Here is a 14775-nt window from a genome sequence, read left to right on the forward strand (position 1 = left end):
ACGTTCCTGCAGTGGAACTGTCCTGGAGTCTCTTCAATAAAGCCTTCACAGTGGGCAGCTCCACTCTGATCAGCAAACAGTGCACTGGGCTCTTTTTAATTGTCTGTGGCTTAAATGTAATTTAAGGGTGGGATTTTGAAATTATTTTTAATTTCCTGTGGTCATGGGAGAGAGAACAAACAAAATCTTTGCAATAAATCAGCACAATTTATTTGATTTGTTGGCAAAATGACTTTGAAACACCATAATTTAGAAAAAGATCTGGTTCAATAAGAAACAGAGAACACCCCGGCTGTGTTTTAAAGCACCAAGTCCCACATATTTCAAAATTCACTTTCTCCTTTAAAATATCCCAAAGTGTTCTACAATTCACCAATTAAAAACAAAAGAACATTTCAAAGGATAACTGAAGAAGCTCAAAGGTAAGCAGTATTTTTCAGAGCTTTGAGTGTACCCTGACCATCTTCCCACTTGACCATGTAACACCACAGCCATGTAAAAAGGGACTACTGCTGCTGCTCACAAATATGGAGACGGGAGACTGGAAGATGGGAGATGGAAGACAAACCCAGAATGGAGATGGAGCTGATGCTCAGCTGGTTTTAAATGAAGGTGTGGCTAATGCTCAGCTGTTTAAGATACCCTCACATTATTATAAACACAAATGACAGTCAAAACATAAGATCACCAAAGCTCAGATGCATTGATTAAGAGAAAAATCCAATATACTCTGGGTGCTGTTCCCATGCACCACTCTGGCTGAGGTTGCTGTGAAGGAGGGTGGATTTTTGGAGGTTGCAGGGGTTTGAAAGCACGTGGAGCTACCAGCTTGGCATGAGCTAAGGCACTTCTCAAAAAGTATCATGTTCTCATGTGCAAACATCCAGAGGAAATTGGAAAATAAAAATCCCCTACTATTTCTAACTGTGCTTTTTTCCTTAGAGACTTTTGTTCCATTCGCAGGTACACACACACACACAGCGTAACAAACACATCCATCCGCAGCCACGGCTGACTTCAGTTGAGCCATCCTGTATAAAACCTACAGAGGGCATTCCCTGGTTTGCTTTGAGCCAGCCCCACAAATCTGCTGGTGCAGGAGTCATGACCTTGGCACCCCCAGGCGCTCACAGCCACTGGACCGACACGTGCAGCTCTGAGCTCGTTCCCTGTGCGTGCCCCAGCCCGGCTGTGCCCGGCCCCACAGCTCTGCCCCCTACCTCCACATCCACGTTGGGAGAGCTCTCCCTGGGGTCGTAGTCATAGAGTGCCACCATCCTCCTGGTGGTCACCGGCTGCTGCCGGCCGCTCCGCCGGCTCCGCTCTGCTCCAGCCGCGGGGACAGCAAGGCAAGGAAAGCAACCAAAGTTATTCTGGAAGCAAAATCCTGCTGCACCTGTTCCTCACATCCTTCTCAGAGCGGTGCAGGAGCCGTGTGGGCATTTCTCTAGCTCAGGGATAAAGAGTCACAGATGAGCGGACCTATTAACACGGATACAGGATGTGGAGCCACGCACGGTTCATCAATAATCATCAACAGTGCTCGGGCTCTCTTTACTGTAAGGCACTGAATGCTCAGCACACCGTGCACAACAGACTCCAAAGCTCAGGGTTGGTGTCCTGTGCCCAGAAATCTTTCAGGTAAGAAAATCCACTTTTTTTTTTTAAATCAGAAAAGAAAGTAACAAGTGTAGTGGTGGAGCTACAGGTCCCCATCTGCAGCAAATGGTATCACCAAGATTAAGTATCAGTTGCATAAAGCCATCCAGACACTGACACAGAATGCATCCCCTGGGGCAGTAAATGACTGCAAGATTTAGATGCATCTGCATAAAAATGAGGTAAAGTGGATGCAGCCAAGTTAACAGCACCCAAAGTCTGAAGTGAAATGTCTGTATTTGCTCTTACCAATTTTCTCAATTGGTGTGTTCAAGGGAAGGAAACCTTGTTTAAGAAGCTGATCCATCATCTCTTCATCATCTGCTTGTATCTCAGAGACCATATTACATGGGATAAGGCCAATTCTTGTACAGGTTTCTCCACGGTAAAACCCATCAGCATCTTTGTCCCCATACACCTGATATTCGAAGAATGGTAATATTGGTCAAAAGGTTTTAGCATTTTTAGGAATTTCAGTGCAGGCTAAAGGCTTACCAAAGCATAGATGATGACTGCAGTTTAGATAGGGAATTATTTTAGTTTTGGACTATTCTGACTTAGGCTATAAAACTGGAATTGTTGCATTTATTTAACTTGTGACTTTAGATACATAAGCAGAATTTGGACTTTTTTTTTTTTGTTAGCAGTGAAAGCCACAGGAAGCGCATTAAAAGGCATCAGTTTCTCCTGTGCTGAGCCAGATGTTTACTTGATGTTTATCCAATTATTATGACACTGTATTCAAAATGAAACATATGCAAAATTGCGCCAAAATGTTATTATTTTAATTCAAACAACTTTTATATGATCAAACATGCTTATCTCATACATAATGTACTTGATGTATGTACTTAAGCTCTGCTGTTGTCTTTTGATTTAATTTAAAAACATGATTCAAGGTGTAAAAAAAAATACCTGAATGAAATGCACATTCTTGCAGAGGAAAAGAAGCTCTTAAACAAGTTCTTTTTTTTTTTTTTTTGCATTAACTATGTGAGGTAAGCAAAATACCAGAGTATTTAACAGCACAAAGATTGTGAGCTGGGTACAGGCATTTGTGTTAGAACCCAACCCAACCCAGAGGAAGGCAGTCGGTATTTTAATAGTTTAAATTACAGTTTAATCTCTGAAATGGGTAATGTTCCAATGAGCCAATTTTTTTTTCAGATTCTGCTCCAGATCACTCTGAAATCTCAACTCCTTGGACTGCCAGCAGCTGCTCCTTCTGCCTCTCTCAGTTCTGCCCAGCCTGCACCACAGCAGATTCCAGGCTGCAGGAGGAAACACTCCCTGCTGCTGATCCCACAGAAATACCTGCTGGCTTTTTCAGACCACGCCAGCAAAGTGCAGGGATTTGCCTTGCAGCTGCAGGGGCAGAGGCTGGGGTGAGCTGGGCTGGAGGGGCGGCTGTAAACATCAACAGAGCCCCAACTGTCCCTGGCCCCCGACACAGCCCAGCTCTCCTGTGCCTTGCTGAAAGGCAGCCATGGGTATTTTACACCAAACAGCCAGAAAAGGAAACAGAAACACCTGACTGAGGACTTGAATTAATCCAAAGTGTGCATTAGCCAGGAGGGTTCAGCATTTAGAAAATGCAGCAGCTCTGGTTTGTACGACGCTCAGCACTTCTGGGGTTCCTCTGCAGAAAAGATCCTCTCTGAAGCAGGTTTTCCTGCAGGGTTTGTGCCAATGGACATAGGGAGCTTCAGAGTGACAATTTTGGGCTTAACCTAAATTTTTAATTAAGTCTGGCCCTAACTATCTACAGCAACTTTGAGGTTTTTGCCCATTTTGTAATTATTTCTCAGCCGTTAGCATTAGATATTAAGTTCCAGGTCCAGTGAGATTTACAGCCTGAACCTCTGAAGGAAAAACCCCTTGGATTCTGATCAGCTGGGCTGCTTTCTCCCACGGTACAAAGGAGACCCTGTTTGTAAAATTGTTATTTGTTTCCCTTGGTTTCAGATCTCACCTTAATGATCTGTCCTTCTTTAAATGGCAGCTCCTCTTCTGCAGCATCAGGGTTCGGGGACATGGTCAGTGGATCGTAGTCAAAGAGTGCAACAAATATTCGAGTAGAAGTATCTTCTGTGCCAGGATCTGTTTCAGATTCTTCATAAATATCCGGAGAAAGATGATCATGACCGCCGTAGCCATCTGTGGAAGTTAATTCAGAAAAGAACAATTCAGTAATACACGTTGGCCTCATCGCCCAACTATCCCAGTTAATATTTGAAATGTGTTTGGCATTTCAGTGAAAAAAGATCCAAACCTCACTGCATGTCCTATAAAGCTTGGTGGGGTTTTTTCCAGAAAATTATCAGAAATTATTGGTTGCTATTAAACTACTAAACAGCAAAGTCATCGCTTAGTGTTTTCTGTCCCAACTTTGCTGACAGAAAGTGAGCTCTGGCAAGTTCAATCACTTCCCTTATGTTTTAATTAAAATGAAAATGAGAAAGAAACCCAAACTTGTCTACTGTCTCACTATTAAAAAAATCCCCATGTTTTAACAGATAATAGAAAAGAAAGAACTTGGATACAAAACTTGCTTTAAGTAGTGTAAACTCAAGCCAGAAATCTTTCCTCCTGTGAAATAAAGGCTGCTTTCAGAGGAGAAGAACGAGGACACGAGAATCTGGCATTTGTCACACCATCATCCCAAAGCTGCTTGGTTCAGCAGCAATGACCTGGCAGGAGAAGCACGACAGCCTCCCTGGAGCTGATTCTCCTCGCCAGCATTCTCAGATCAGTGCAATTCCACTGACATCTGGGCCGTTCATCCTGGTTTACAGCAGCATGTGGGACGAGGAGCAGCCTCTGCCCGGCCGTGCCGCGCTGCAGAGCCTAAGCAGGCCTCACACACTGCAGCTCTGAGTGCTTCTGATCTACATTTCAGTATCAGCTAGGAGATTCAAAGAATCCTGCCCACCAGGGGGATCTCGCTTTTAATTTACAGTACAGGTATTTCAGTGTGAGTCAGTGAAAAGGGGGAAATATTTAATATTTAAAAATAAAAGCATTCCTCAGTGATTGGTCTCTTTCCTTCGGGTACTCCCCATTTCTTACGTCTCTCACTCACACCCAAGCCAGTGAGAATTGCCTGGCACTGCTTCCTTCTCCTCATGATGATGCCTACAGTATTCACAAATTAAAGTCCAGATGAAGGACAGGAACCAGACCAACTTTACATCTTCATGGAGTAAATTTCCATGAACAGCTCACAAAACACTTTCTGCATTTGCTTTCCATATGCTTCCTGATTTTCAGTGTGGATATTTGTCATTTGCAGTTTAGAGTGCAAGTTTGAACAGCTACATGTTTGTCTTGGTTCCATTATCTTCTCTGCACTAATTTTTGGATTTTCTGGAATTCACAGCATATAGATTAAGTCATCATTAAACCAGAACAGAGGCAAGTGTCAGAAATATCAAATCTAATAAATATATGCAAATTCTACATTTACCAGTTTCTATTTTCCCTGCTAAATTCCAAAAAGTATTCAAGAGAATGGAAAGTGAATGCAAGATGATGGCTGATGAATGGAAGGGTGCATGGCTGGATGGATGCTGAATTTCTTTCACTGACCGCAAAGTAACCTGCCAGCAGATTTCTTCCTAGGTAAGATCTAGCAGTGCCTAAGCTTAACCAAGCCTAAACAAGCTCCAGTAGCCACTAAATTTAATGAAAAAACTCCCAGAAATGACAGTGATGGCTGATTGACGCCCCTGTGAAGCCCCACCACACTCATTTCGGTGGAGCTGTTTTCAGCCCACTTCACCCCCTTTAACCTAAGAGTAGCCTGGCTCCAGACAAGTGTCTGCTGTTTCATTTTTAAGGACTTCCTTCCCAGCCCTGAGGCTGCAAAGAACAGAAATGCACCAATCTGTCCAACTAACCAATGGAAGGGACCAGCACTGGCCGAGACCTCTGTGGCACTGCACTGCCGTGGGAGGACCTTCGCCCTGCGTGCTCCACCCTTTCAGGCCGTCCTGCAGAGGCTGGGTTACCTAAAAGCTAAAAAACAGCAACAGAAAAAACAGGTTTGTAAGTTCCATGCATGGCAACATCGTGGTTACACGGCTGGACATTAATCAGGTCAATCACGTTTGGAAGCACAAGCTCTAAAGGCAACTAAACTTAGCTTTTAACTGAAAGGTTAGCTGAAAAGGGAATACTGTGGCCTGGCAAACCTGCAAAAGAAAAAAAATGGTTCCCTGATTTATGGCAGAGTTTTGTAACCAGCAGTCACACATCAGAACAAAAAGAAAAGAAAAGAATAATTTTTGCAATATTCTTTTGCCTTTGTTGTTGCTGCTAAGGTGGCGCTTTAGTGTCCTGAAGAGTGGCACAGGCAGTCTGAGAGCTGTGGAGCTGGGGCTGCCCTGCCAAGGCAAACCTCGTTGTGCCCAGCTACGGAGATCCCTCCCATTGGCAGCAGGGGAACCAGGGCAGCTCCTCGTGTCTCTGAGCACACCGAGTGCTAGAAGGGCCCTCGTTGCCAAAGCCTTTTACAGGTGAGTGACAGATGCAGACAGGGATGCAGACACTCCATCTCACGTCACAGCTGGCTCTGCTCACTACGCTGGCAGCAAACTGGGCTATTTAGGTAACTAGAGGTGTATTTTAGGGCTCTCCAGAGTTTATTGTGCAGCCATTGACATTAATACAGCTTGGTCACCAATTCTGATGGGAGAAATGTGTAGGGATCGTTTCAGCCTGAACCGGGAGGCTCGATGAGCAGCAGCTGATCTCTGCCCTACATGAAATGCATCAGAATGGAGTTCCCACTCTGGGCTGTTGCAGACTGAGAGTAAAGAACTTGCTCTGGTCTTTGGGGAGCCCACGGATGCATCCCTCACACCCAGAGGCTCTTCTAGACATTAATGGGCAGAAATACAAACAGGCAAGATGGTGCAGAGCATCCTTGGAAGATGTGCAATGGCCCTGGCCTCTCCCTTTGGAAGCAGCTCTGTGCCTGCATCCTCCTGCAGAGATGCAGTCTGCAACTTCAAAGGCAAGAAGAGATGGTCTAAAAAGGACGGCAAAGTAGTGACAGTGCAGAGGTAAGGCAGAAAATGAAAATATGATGAAGCTGTGACTCCATAAATCTGGGCCACTGTCACACCGGGGGAGAATCTTGATTCTTGTCTTGAGATGTTCCATGATAAAGAGCATATCCTGAAAATTCTGGGAATGAGATGAATAAAAACAACACAATGAAATGAATTCCTTGACAATAATAAAAAAAAAAAATTTAAAAAATACCGATGAAACATCTGTCCAGTTGAAAATGCAGCTTTTTATTTTTTTTTAAAGCAACATTCAGATGGGCAAAATAAAGAAAAGCAATCTTTTGGAAAAATTGTAGTTCAGCTAACCCTTAATTAAAATTTAGATTCAGTTGTCCTTTAATAAAAGCAGCTATTACTGTAATTTGTTCTGTGGGAAAATCATTGTAAAGCAAATTAATCTGATTTCAGCATGATACAAAAGAGGACCATAAACGAAAATGCAGTGTAATAAACAAAAATGAATGGGGAAGTAAAAAAAAAAAAAAAAAGGGAAAATGTAGCAGACAGGTCCAAAGCATGGACTTTAAAAATCAATTTGGGAAAAAAAATGAAAAAAAACCAATAAAGAACAAAAACTAAAGAGAATAAAGAAAACAGACTGATTTGGCAAGCAGATGTTAGAAGGAAGATATTTCACACACCAGAGAGTCTTCTGCATCTCTGTGGAATGGCTTTGCAAGGACAGCAGCTGCCCTAGAGTCAGCTGGTTTAAAGTTGGTCTTCCAGCCCCCCTGAACGTCCTGGTTAGACAAGCGCTCTGTTCTGCGGCCTCTCTGAACTTCGCACTTCCTCTCGTGACTGGGCTTGGCCTGGTCGCTCCTGGGCTCCACAAAGGAAGGCCCCAGCTCCCCGAAATCCTCCTCGATGCTGCTCTGCCTGGTCAGGGTTCTCCTGCGGGCCAGCAGCGGCCGCGGGCCCCTCCGGCAGGCGCAGGCAGGGCCGGGCTCCCACGCGGGCCTGGGGCCGAAGCGCGACTCGTCCTCCTCGCTGCCGCAGTCCAGGCCGCTGTCCGGGCTCCGCGACACCGAGCGGCCCAACTTGCATCCTCTGTCGTCCGCGGCGAGCTCCTCCGGGCCGGGCATCCTGGGCTGGGCCGGGTGCCACGGGCCGTGCTGCTGCTCTTGACTGCAGGGCCTGGGCGCTCTAGAGCCTCTAGCTATTCTGGGGTTCTTTTTATAGGGCACACCTAACCCCTGCTTGTACAGCAGTTCAGAGTATTCACCATCCTCTTCAGCTACTTCTGGGATACTGAAAAGCCTTTTACTGTGGTGTATCTGCTGTGAAAAGTCAGGCTGCTCCAAAAAAGTGGCTTCAGTGGTCTTATTCTTATCGTACTCCTTAAGATTATGTAATGTTAGAAACCAGACAGGGAACAAAGAGCGTGTGACAAAAATAAAATGGGAGGGAAAAGGGAGAAGAAAAGAAAAATAAAGACAGAATTAGTTTTAGAGCAATGGCAAACATAAGACATGCAGCTTATATAGTGAAAAGGATGTCATGCTTTGAATGAGAATCTGTGAAAAATAAAGACATGATTAAGAAGTTGCTGGATGTCAGATAGAACATGAGAGGTCAGTACAAACAACTGAGTGATGCCCTTGACAAGAATAAACTCATACATTTGAAACAAAGTAATGAAAGCTGCCTACAGGTTCCAGCATGGTGAATGAGAATGGCATTAAAACTCGTTCCTTGCCCCATGCCAAACTGCCATTTCATTTTCTTTGTAAGCAGAACCCATATCTGAGAATCACAGCTCTGCCCTAGCAAGCTTTCTTGCTTTGCATCTCTCGAAGTATCCTATATAGGTAGCAAATATCTTCAGTCTCCTGCCAGAGGAGAGCTCTTCTGCAGGCATCATTAAAGGAGTTCTGGTTTCCTTTCTAAAATTCTAAAAAACCTGCACCATTTTTAAAGCTTGGCTTCCACGGAAAGACCCCTGGGACGCAGGCTGCTCTCTGATGCCACCTGCTCTGCACTGCCATCAAATCTCTCATCATAATCTTGTACCTGCTTCATAAAACCAGTATTTGAAAATCAGCCGTGAGCAGAAGTAAAAGTCTGTTTATGCCAGAAGCAGGTAAAAAACTATCCCAGACTGGGTAAAATAAGCATTCTGGACACACCAGATATATTTTGCAATTTTCCTGTTCCATTTCCATGAAACACAGGTTGGTCTGACAAAGAATCCTACAAGCGTCTTCGGTGGGCTCTGGGAAGAGAGGAGGGAATAAATGCAGGAGGTGCTGGTTCTGACTGACAGGATTTATTGATTCTGCATCCCAGAGATCATCTCTCCTTGTGCTTAATGCCCAGATCAGGGGCATCTCTGGACTCAAGAGCACCCATAAATAACGACAGGATCATCTGGGAGATTTCAGCAGTATCTCTCTCTGAGCATTCTGAACTTAGCTGGGGTTTGGATGTTGTCCCCTTTCAGGCACAGGGGACTTTCTAAGTACTTTATGACTATTTCACCTATTTTCATTTGGTTTTAAAATGTGTATAACAGCTGTGAAACTTGAGACAAAGTGCCACAGAAATGGAAAAAAGATCAGTTTTGATAGACTACTACACCAAGAGAAGCCTGCAAACCTTAACAGGTCAAAAACCATTCCCTACACCCGTTAAGGTTCTGGAATTTTCTCAGTATCAACACTGGCAGTATCGATTTAAATCCAAGAAGTAAATACAGCTTCTGATGCATAAAGAACAAGAACAGTCCAGGGCTTATTCTTTTTGCCAGGGGAAGGGGATAGAAGCAGGCTGCAGAAGGATTTCAACCCCTATGTTGTTGCAGTAACAGAAACACTGACAATTTCTTCTTTTGAAAAAGTGCCTGTCTCATTCCAGACAGTATCAGAATAAAAGGACTGAATTTACAGCCCATGAAAGCAGTCAGAAGAATGGTCAGAATTCTCGTACGCATGAGAAAATAGTGTTGATTTTAGTTAAATAACAATCTACTAAAAAGAAGTTGACCTGCAGGTTTGTGCTTTCTAAGAAAACACAGTTTGTGTAATTACTACACACATGAAGAGGCAAACACAATTTACACGTACAAATGTAATATGGGAAATATCTCTTCAGTACTGGGTAGGTTTACTGTTTTGCAAATCTTTAGTTGTTATACTGAAGTTGTCTTTCACGATGAATATTTCTGTTTCAAAGCAATACTTCTGGAAGGTATTTCCTACTCTGGTGATGCCCTAATAATCAGAGCAAAAGGAGTTCTGATAAAGCATTGATCAAACAAAGCTGAAAACAACTCTCTTTCTTACAAGAATGCTTTAAAGCCTGTGGAAGGCATGGGACTAGCACTGGATACACAGACAAATCACTCAGACATGAAAAACCTAAGTTGTTTTCTAAGTTTTTACAAATCTCCTTGCTCAGAAACAAATCATTTTCAGGGTAGCACATGCAGTGCATCTTCCCAGAGACACGGGGAATGTCCCCAGATGTAGAAGAGAAGCTGCAGCTGCAACAATCACATACAGGAAAACAGTAAACTAGTTTAATGTTTATCTACTAAATAATGAAAAAAATAAAGCAATAGATGCATTAAAGCGGCCCAGTTCTAGGTCTATAGACAGCGTGAGCTTTAATGGTCTGCAGAATCCATAACTGACTGCAAGAAATGCTTTGGAGGCAGCATCCGAGGTGGAGGAGCTGCCAGGGCCTCCCTGAGGCCGCTCACCTTGAGCGCGCTGTGCGAGGTGAGGCTGAGCCGCCGCCGGCCGCCGTCCTCCAGCTGCATCTCCGAGTACAGCTCCTCCTCGTCCTCCTCCAGGATGTCCGACAGGTCCGAGCCCCGGCTGCTCTCCGTCTGGTACTCATCCCCGATGCAGTAGTGAGGCTGAGGGACAAGGTGAGGGGAAAACCTTTACTGCCTCTAAAGCTGATAATCCCTGGATAACAGCATGAAGACTAGAGCATTTCCTGGGCTGGAATGTCACTCTGGGAACCACTAATGGGTTACATCACAAGGCTTGGGCTCTGCTCTAGTGGAGACATCGTGTAGGAGTGGTTCTGCCCGTTTATGATGGTAATTCAAGAAATCCTATCTTAATTCCAGGTGATACAACAAAGGGTATCTCCATCCACAGCACCAAATCTAGTTTTAGTCTTAATTAAATTCTCCTTATTAAAGAGGTCCTTCATGCATCAATGGACTTGCTGACCAAATTGTAAAAGCCTTAGGATAATTCACATATCATCTGTTCTTCACAGCTGTTTGTTACATCACATCATAATTTAAAAGTGATCAGCATGTAATTCTTGCAGGATATTACCCCCATCGTATGCTACAGCTATAGATGATGGCATTTGAAGCTTTAATTCTCTTAAACATTGTAGGAATAGACTGGCGAAATTCAGTTTCCAGTGCCTGCTGGAAGGGAGGGTGCTCAGGAGATCCCTGGTGCCGAGCACTCAGCTCCCGCCAGGCCCCGGTAACAGGAGCCTCCCCCTGCCCCCGGCTCAGCCTCTTGTCACCAACGAGCCACAACGCGCAGGAGGTGACCGGGGCAGAGCTCAGCTTCATAAAATACTTGTTTCCCGTTGAACACTTGATACAATAACTGAGCCAGGTGACTTACCTGCTTTCCAAGTTCTGACCCTTTCAGGAAATCGTCAACCGAAGCTCCCCTTCGTTTGACCTTGGGGGAATCGTAACCATCCTCCTCCTCATCGGAGTACTGGGCTGCGCTGCTCCTCTCGCTGAACACGCTCCTCCTCTCCATCTAACAGAGCAACAACACCAGAGGACTGTGAGGCAGTTGGTTCCTGCACCCAGTGGCAGAAATGGCAAATACGGAGACTCAAGCACACCACATTTAAGTGTACTCATGGTTTAAAGCACCGTTAGTTTCCCCTGGCTGGAACCTTTAAGGAGTTTTCCAAGAATTGTTTTGCTTGTTTTATTACCCTGGCTCATAAACACAACTACCTGATTCTGCGTGATCACCAACTCAGCTGCCAGCCTTCCTCCCTGTTCCACTTACCAAAGTTCTCAGTATCCTACAGCAGAGGCTGCTGACAAAGGCATTTCCGCTCAGCAGAGTCAGCGGGTGACCGAGCCACGATGGCATTTTTGACCTCAATACTAAAAAAGCCACAGAATGAGGCTCTGGGCTCTTGCTCTGCTCTGAGGTGCCTCTTGGCCTCAGTAGTTCCTGCTGCTTGCTCTGGTGACAGTGCCCATCAGCCACCCAACAGGGGGGATGAGGGCAGGAGCAGGCACACAGCTCCTTCTGCAGCTCTTAAGTGAAGAATTTGTACCACAGGGGACTAAACATGGCAAATATCACCGGCAGAACTTGATTTAATTCAGAATTAATTCATCTATAAACTTCTGTCCAGATTCCTGAATTAAACATTTCAAGCATCACTTAAACTAATGCAGTCAGACATGGTTCAGAGCAGATGTTATGTCAGCAATTTTCCACACCAGAAAAAGTATTTCTGTTCTCTTTTTCTCTATGTGGTTCTTAAATCAACTTTCACCTCATAGGGCCAAAGAAAGCAATTGCTTTTTCTCCCTCTATTACATCCCAGTTTTCTTCCTTTATAAACAAAAGGAAGATATATACACATGCATACACATGTATTTATCAGACCTTATTGATCCAGAGTTATTCAGGTTCTCAAAAGCTGGCTCAATTTACCCACTGGATCAAATGCATCCCAAAACAGGAACAGTCAATAAGTTGGGGCTGTTAAGACGTGTGAACTGTCAAAATTAATGGAGCTATTTTGGAGATACAGTGGGAGACTAAAAACTGGACGTAACTGATGATTGCCAGATGAAGGACCAAAAAAATGTATGAAGTAAGTGACACCTCAGCTTGCACAAAGTAACAGACAGTTGTGAGCAGCTTGTGGTGAGAAAGCAACTGCCCAGGGCACTGGGAGTATTTAAATATTGCGTATTTGTGTGGAAAACCCACAGCACGTTGTCAGGATGCAGGATCAGCTGTACTGACCCCAGAGCCCCAAATGTGGGGTTTAAATGAACTAGCAAAGGTCTGAGTCAGTGCAGCAGCCATGGGTCACTGTGGTGTCCAAACCAGGGGTGTCCCTGGGCAGTGCCGCTGCTGGCAGCTCCAGGAGGAGCTGGAATGAAAAGCAGTTGCAAGCATGTGTGACAGTGTAGCTCTGAGAAGGGCAGATAGGTAAAATTCCCTGTGGATCCATGACAGCAGACACAGGAAGGCTTTATGAGCCCAGAATTTCAGCACACTGCTTCTTCTCAGACTATGGATCTTCAGAGTTTGGGAATGATTACTCGCTCCTTAAAGCACATGATGAAAAAATCTTTGGTGGGAAGTGTCACAATGAACAAACCAGCCCAAAAAAGCCTCAGGAAGAAGTTTGCCTTTACCCTGCTGCTCTCTGCCACTCTTTGTGCAGCTTCTCTTGCCATGGCTTTTGCGACGGTGTTGGGGACAGGAGTGCCTTGAGGCTGGGGGAGGATTCTGTTGGGGGATGGAGACCTCCTCCCCTGGAGTGGGCCATGGAAATTGGGTGGCTCCAGCATGTGTCCATGGACAGGGGACACCGAACGAGTCTGCTCCCATGACTCATCCCTTTTTAAATGTGGGCCTAAATGTTCTTCTTTGGTTTCTGGGGCTCCGGCACTTGCTAATGGCTTAGATTTGGGAGCAGTTCTGGGGTGAGGGGTTGGAGGCACCAGGAGGTCAGATGGAATGGCAGCAACAGAAGAGTCCACTGATTCCCCTTGCGCAGAGAGCGTTCGGACGGTCACCTCCCTGGCTTCCAGACTCCGCAGTCTCAGCAGCTCCACCAGCGTGCTCTCTGCTGCTGGGAAGATCACCTCTGCCACCTGAGTGCACAAACAAGCCTCTTGTGAGCATGAAATCATCTGCTGCCCTCCCCTCAGCCCCACTGCAGTACAACCCTCAAAGTCTTTGCAGAGTGAACTGTTGCCAGCACAGAGTGGGCTGCAGGAGCCCACACCGGGCTCCACACCACTCACACGGGCTGGCTTCTATCCTCCCAACCCCTTCGGCCAAAAGGGCTTCTAGAAAGGGAGCAAGCTGTGCCCAAACAAAAGAACAGGGTCTGCTGGCAGCTACGAAGCCCCTGCACCCACCCCAGGGCTGTCACACCTTTACCTGCCAGCTGAAATGGCCTAGAGCAGACGGTCACCGTGGCAGGAAGGGAACTCACCCGCTGCCCTTTGGCATAAACACCGTAACCTGTGACACTGGCGCCGTGGGACGTCCCCGTCGCCGTCAGAGCCGGGGGCTTCCAGGACACCTGGACAGTCCCTGGCGTGGACCCGGCCCGGACAGCAACATCTTGAGGTGGAGCTGGAGGACCTAAGGGAGATGGGAGTGGTCACTCTGGAGCCTCAGACCAGAAGCGCAGTGAACTAAGGTGCAATGTGGGCTGCAAGCTGGAACTTCAGCATTTTCCACCAGCTGATTACAGGACAAGTGTTCTCACAGTCTTTTGTCTGCACTGAATCAAAAAATACACCCACTAACCTCTTAAGGCATTTACAGTAAGTCAGTGTAATAGCACACCAAATACCTCCTTAATTAAAAGGCATTCCCCTACTATAAATAGCTCTACTTTGGCCAGAAAGCCCAAGTAAAAATATCACAGAGATTATCAGTTCATACATTTTTCAAGCATCCTGTTGTGTTAATGTAACCATCAAACCCTGAGCAGAGTCTCCTGCTAAAACGTGTCAGAATCAGGGCTCAGCTGCAGCCCTCTCTGCAAACAGCCAGGAGAACACAGACCTTGGCTGCTGTGAGACTGCTTTTCCCAGTGGACTAAACGCAACCAACTCCTGTTCATCCACCAAAAAGGCTACAAACACTTCAACTGTGCGCATGATGCGCGTGCAAATGTCACACATCATCACTGGCAAACTGCCAGTGCATTTCACTGGTTTGCTGTCACTGGATTTCATCCTCTCGTGGGCATGGGAATAAAATCACAGTCGTGTTCAGGACAGTACAGGCACAACAGGAAATTTTTGCTCATAGCACCCCTGCATCTATAA

The 14775-nt window shown here is 45.5% G+C and overlaps 1 protein-coding gene across 14 annotated transcripts in view; it reads right to left on the bottom strand.

Annotated features, from left to right (window-relative positions):
* The window catches only part of RIMBP2 (RIMS binding protein 2), an 81497-nt gene that overhangs the window by 4782 nt on the left and 61940 nt on the right, over positions 1–14775 (bottom strand). For 9 of the 14 annotated variants that reach the window (XM_042034860.1, XM_042034863.1, XM_042034861.1 and 6 more), the window contains 9 exons: positions 13929–14080; positions 13120–13581; positions 11336–11479; positions 10435–10593; positions 7376–8071; positions 5559–5676; positions 3632–3816; positions 1909–2077; positions 1221–1324 (listed from right to left, as the gene is read on the bottom strand). In XM_042034860.1, the coding sequence (XP_041890794.1) occupies positions 1221–1324; positions 1909–2077; positions 3632–3816; positions 5559–5676; positions 7376–8071; positions 10435–10593; positions 11336–11479; positions 13120–13581; positions 13929–14080 (2189 nt within the window). The remainder of the gene's footprint in view (positions 1–1220; positions 1325–1908; positions 2078–3631; positions 3817–5558; positions 5677–7375; positions 8072–10434; positions 10594–11335; positions 11480–13119; positions 13582–13928; positions 14081–14775) is intronic. The other 5 variants (XM_042034874.1, XM_042034870.1, XM_042034873.1 and 2 more) reach the window with 1 other exon arrangement.

The sequence above is a fragment of the Corvus kubaryi genome, unplaced genomic scaffold, assembly GCF_017639235.1.
Source record: "Corvus kubaryi isolate FWS band 111438036 unplaced genomic scaffold, C.kubaryi_AGA036_p1.0 37382, whole genome shotgun sequence".
NCBI lineage: Eukaryota > Metazoa > Chordata > Aves > Passeriformes > Corvidae > Corvus > Corvus kubaryi.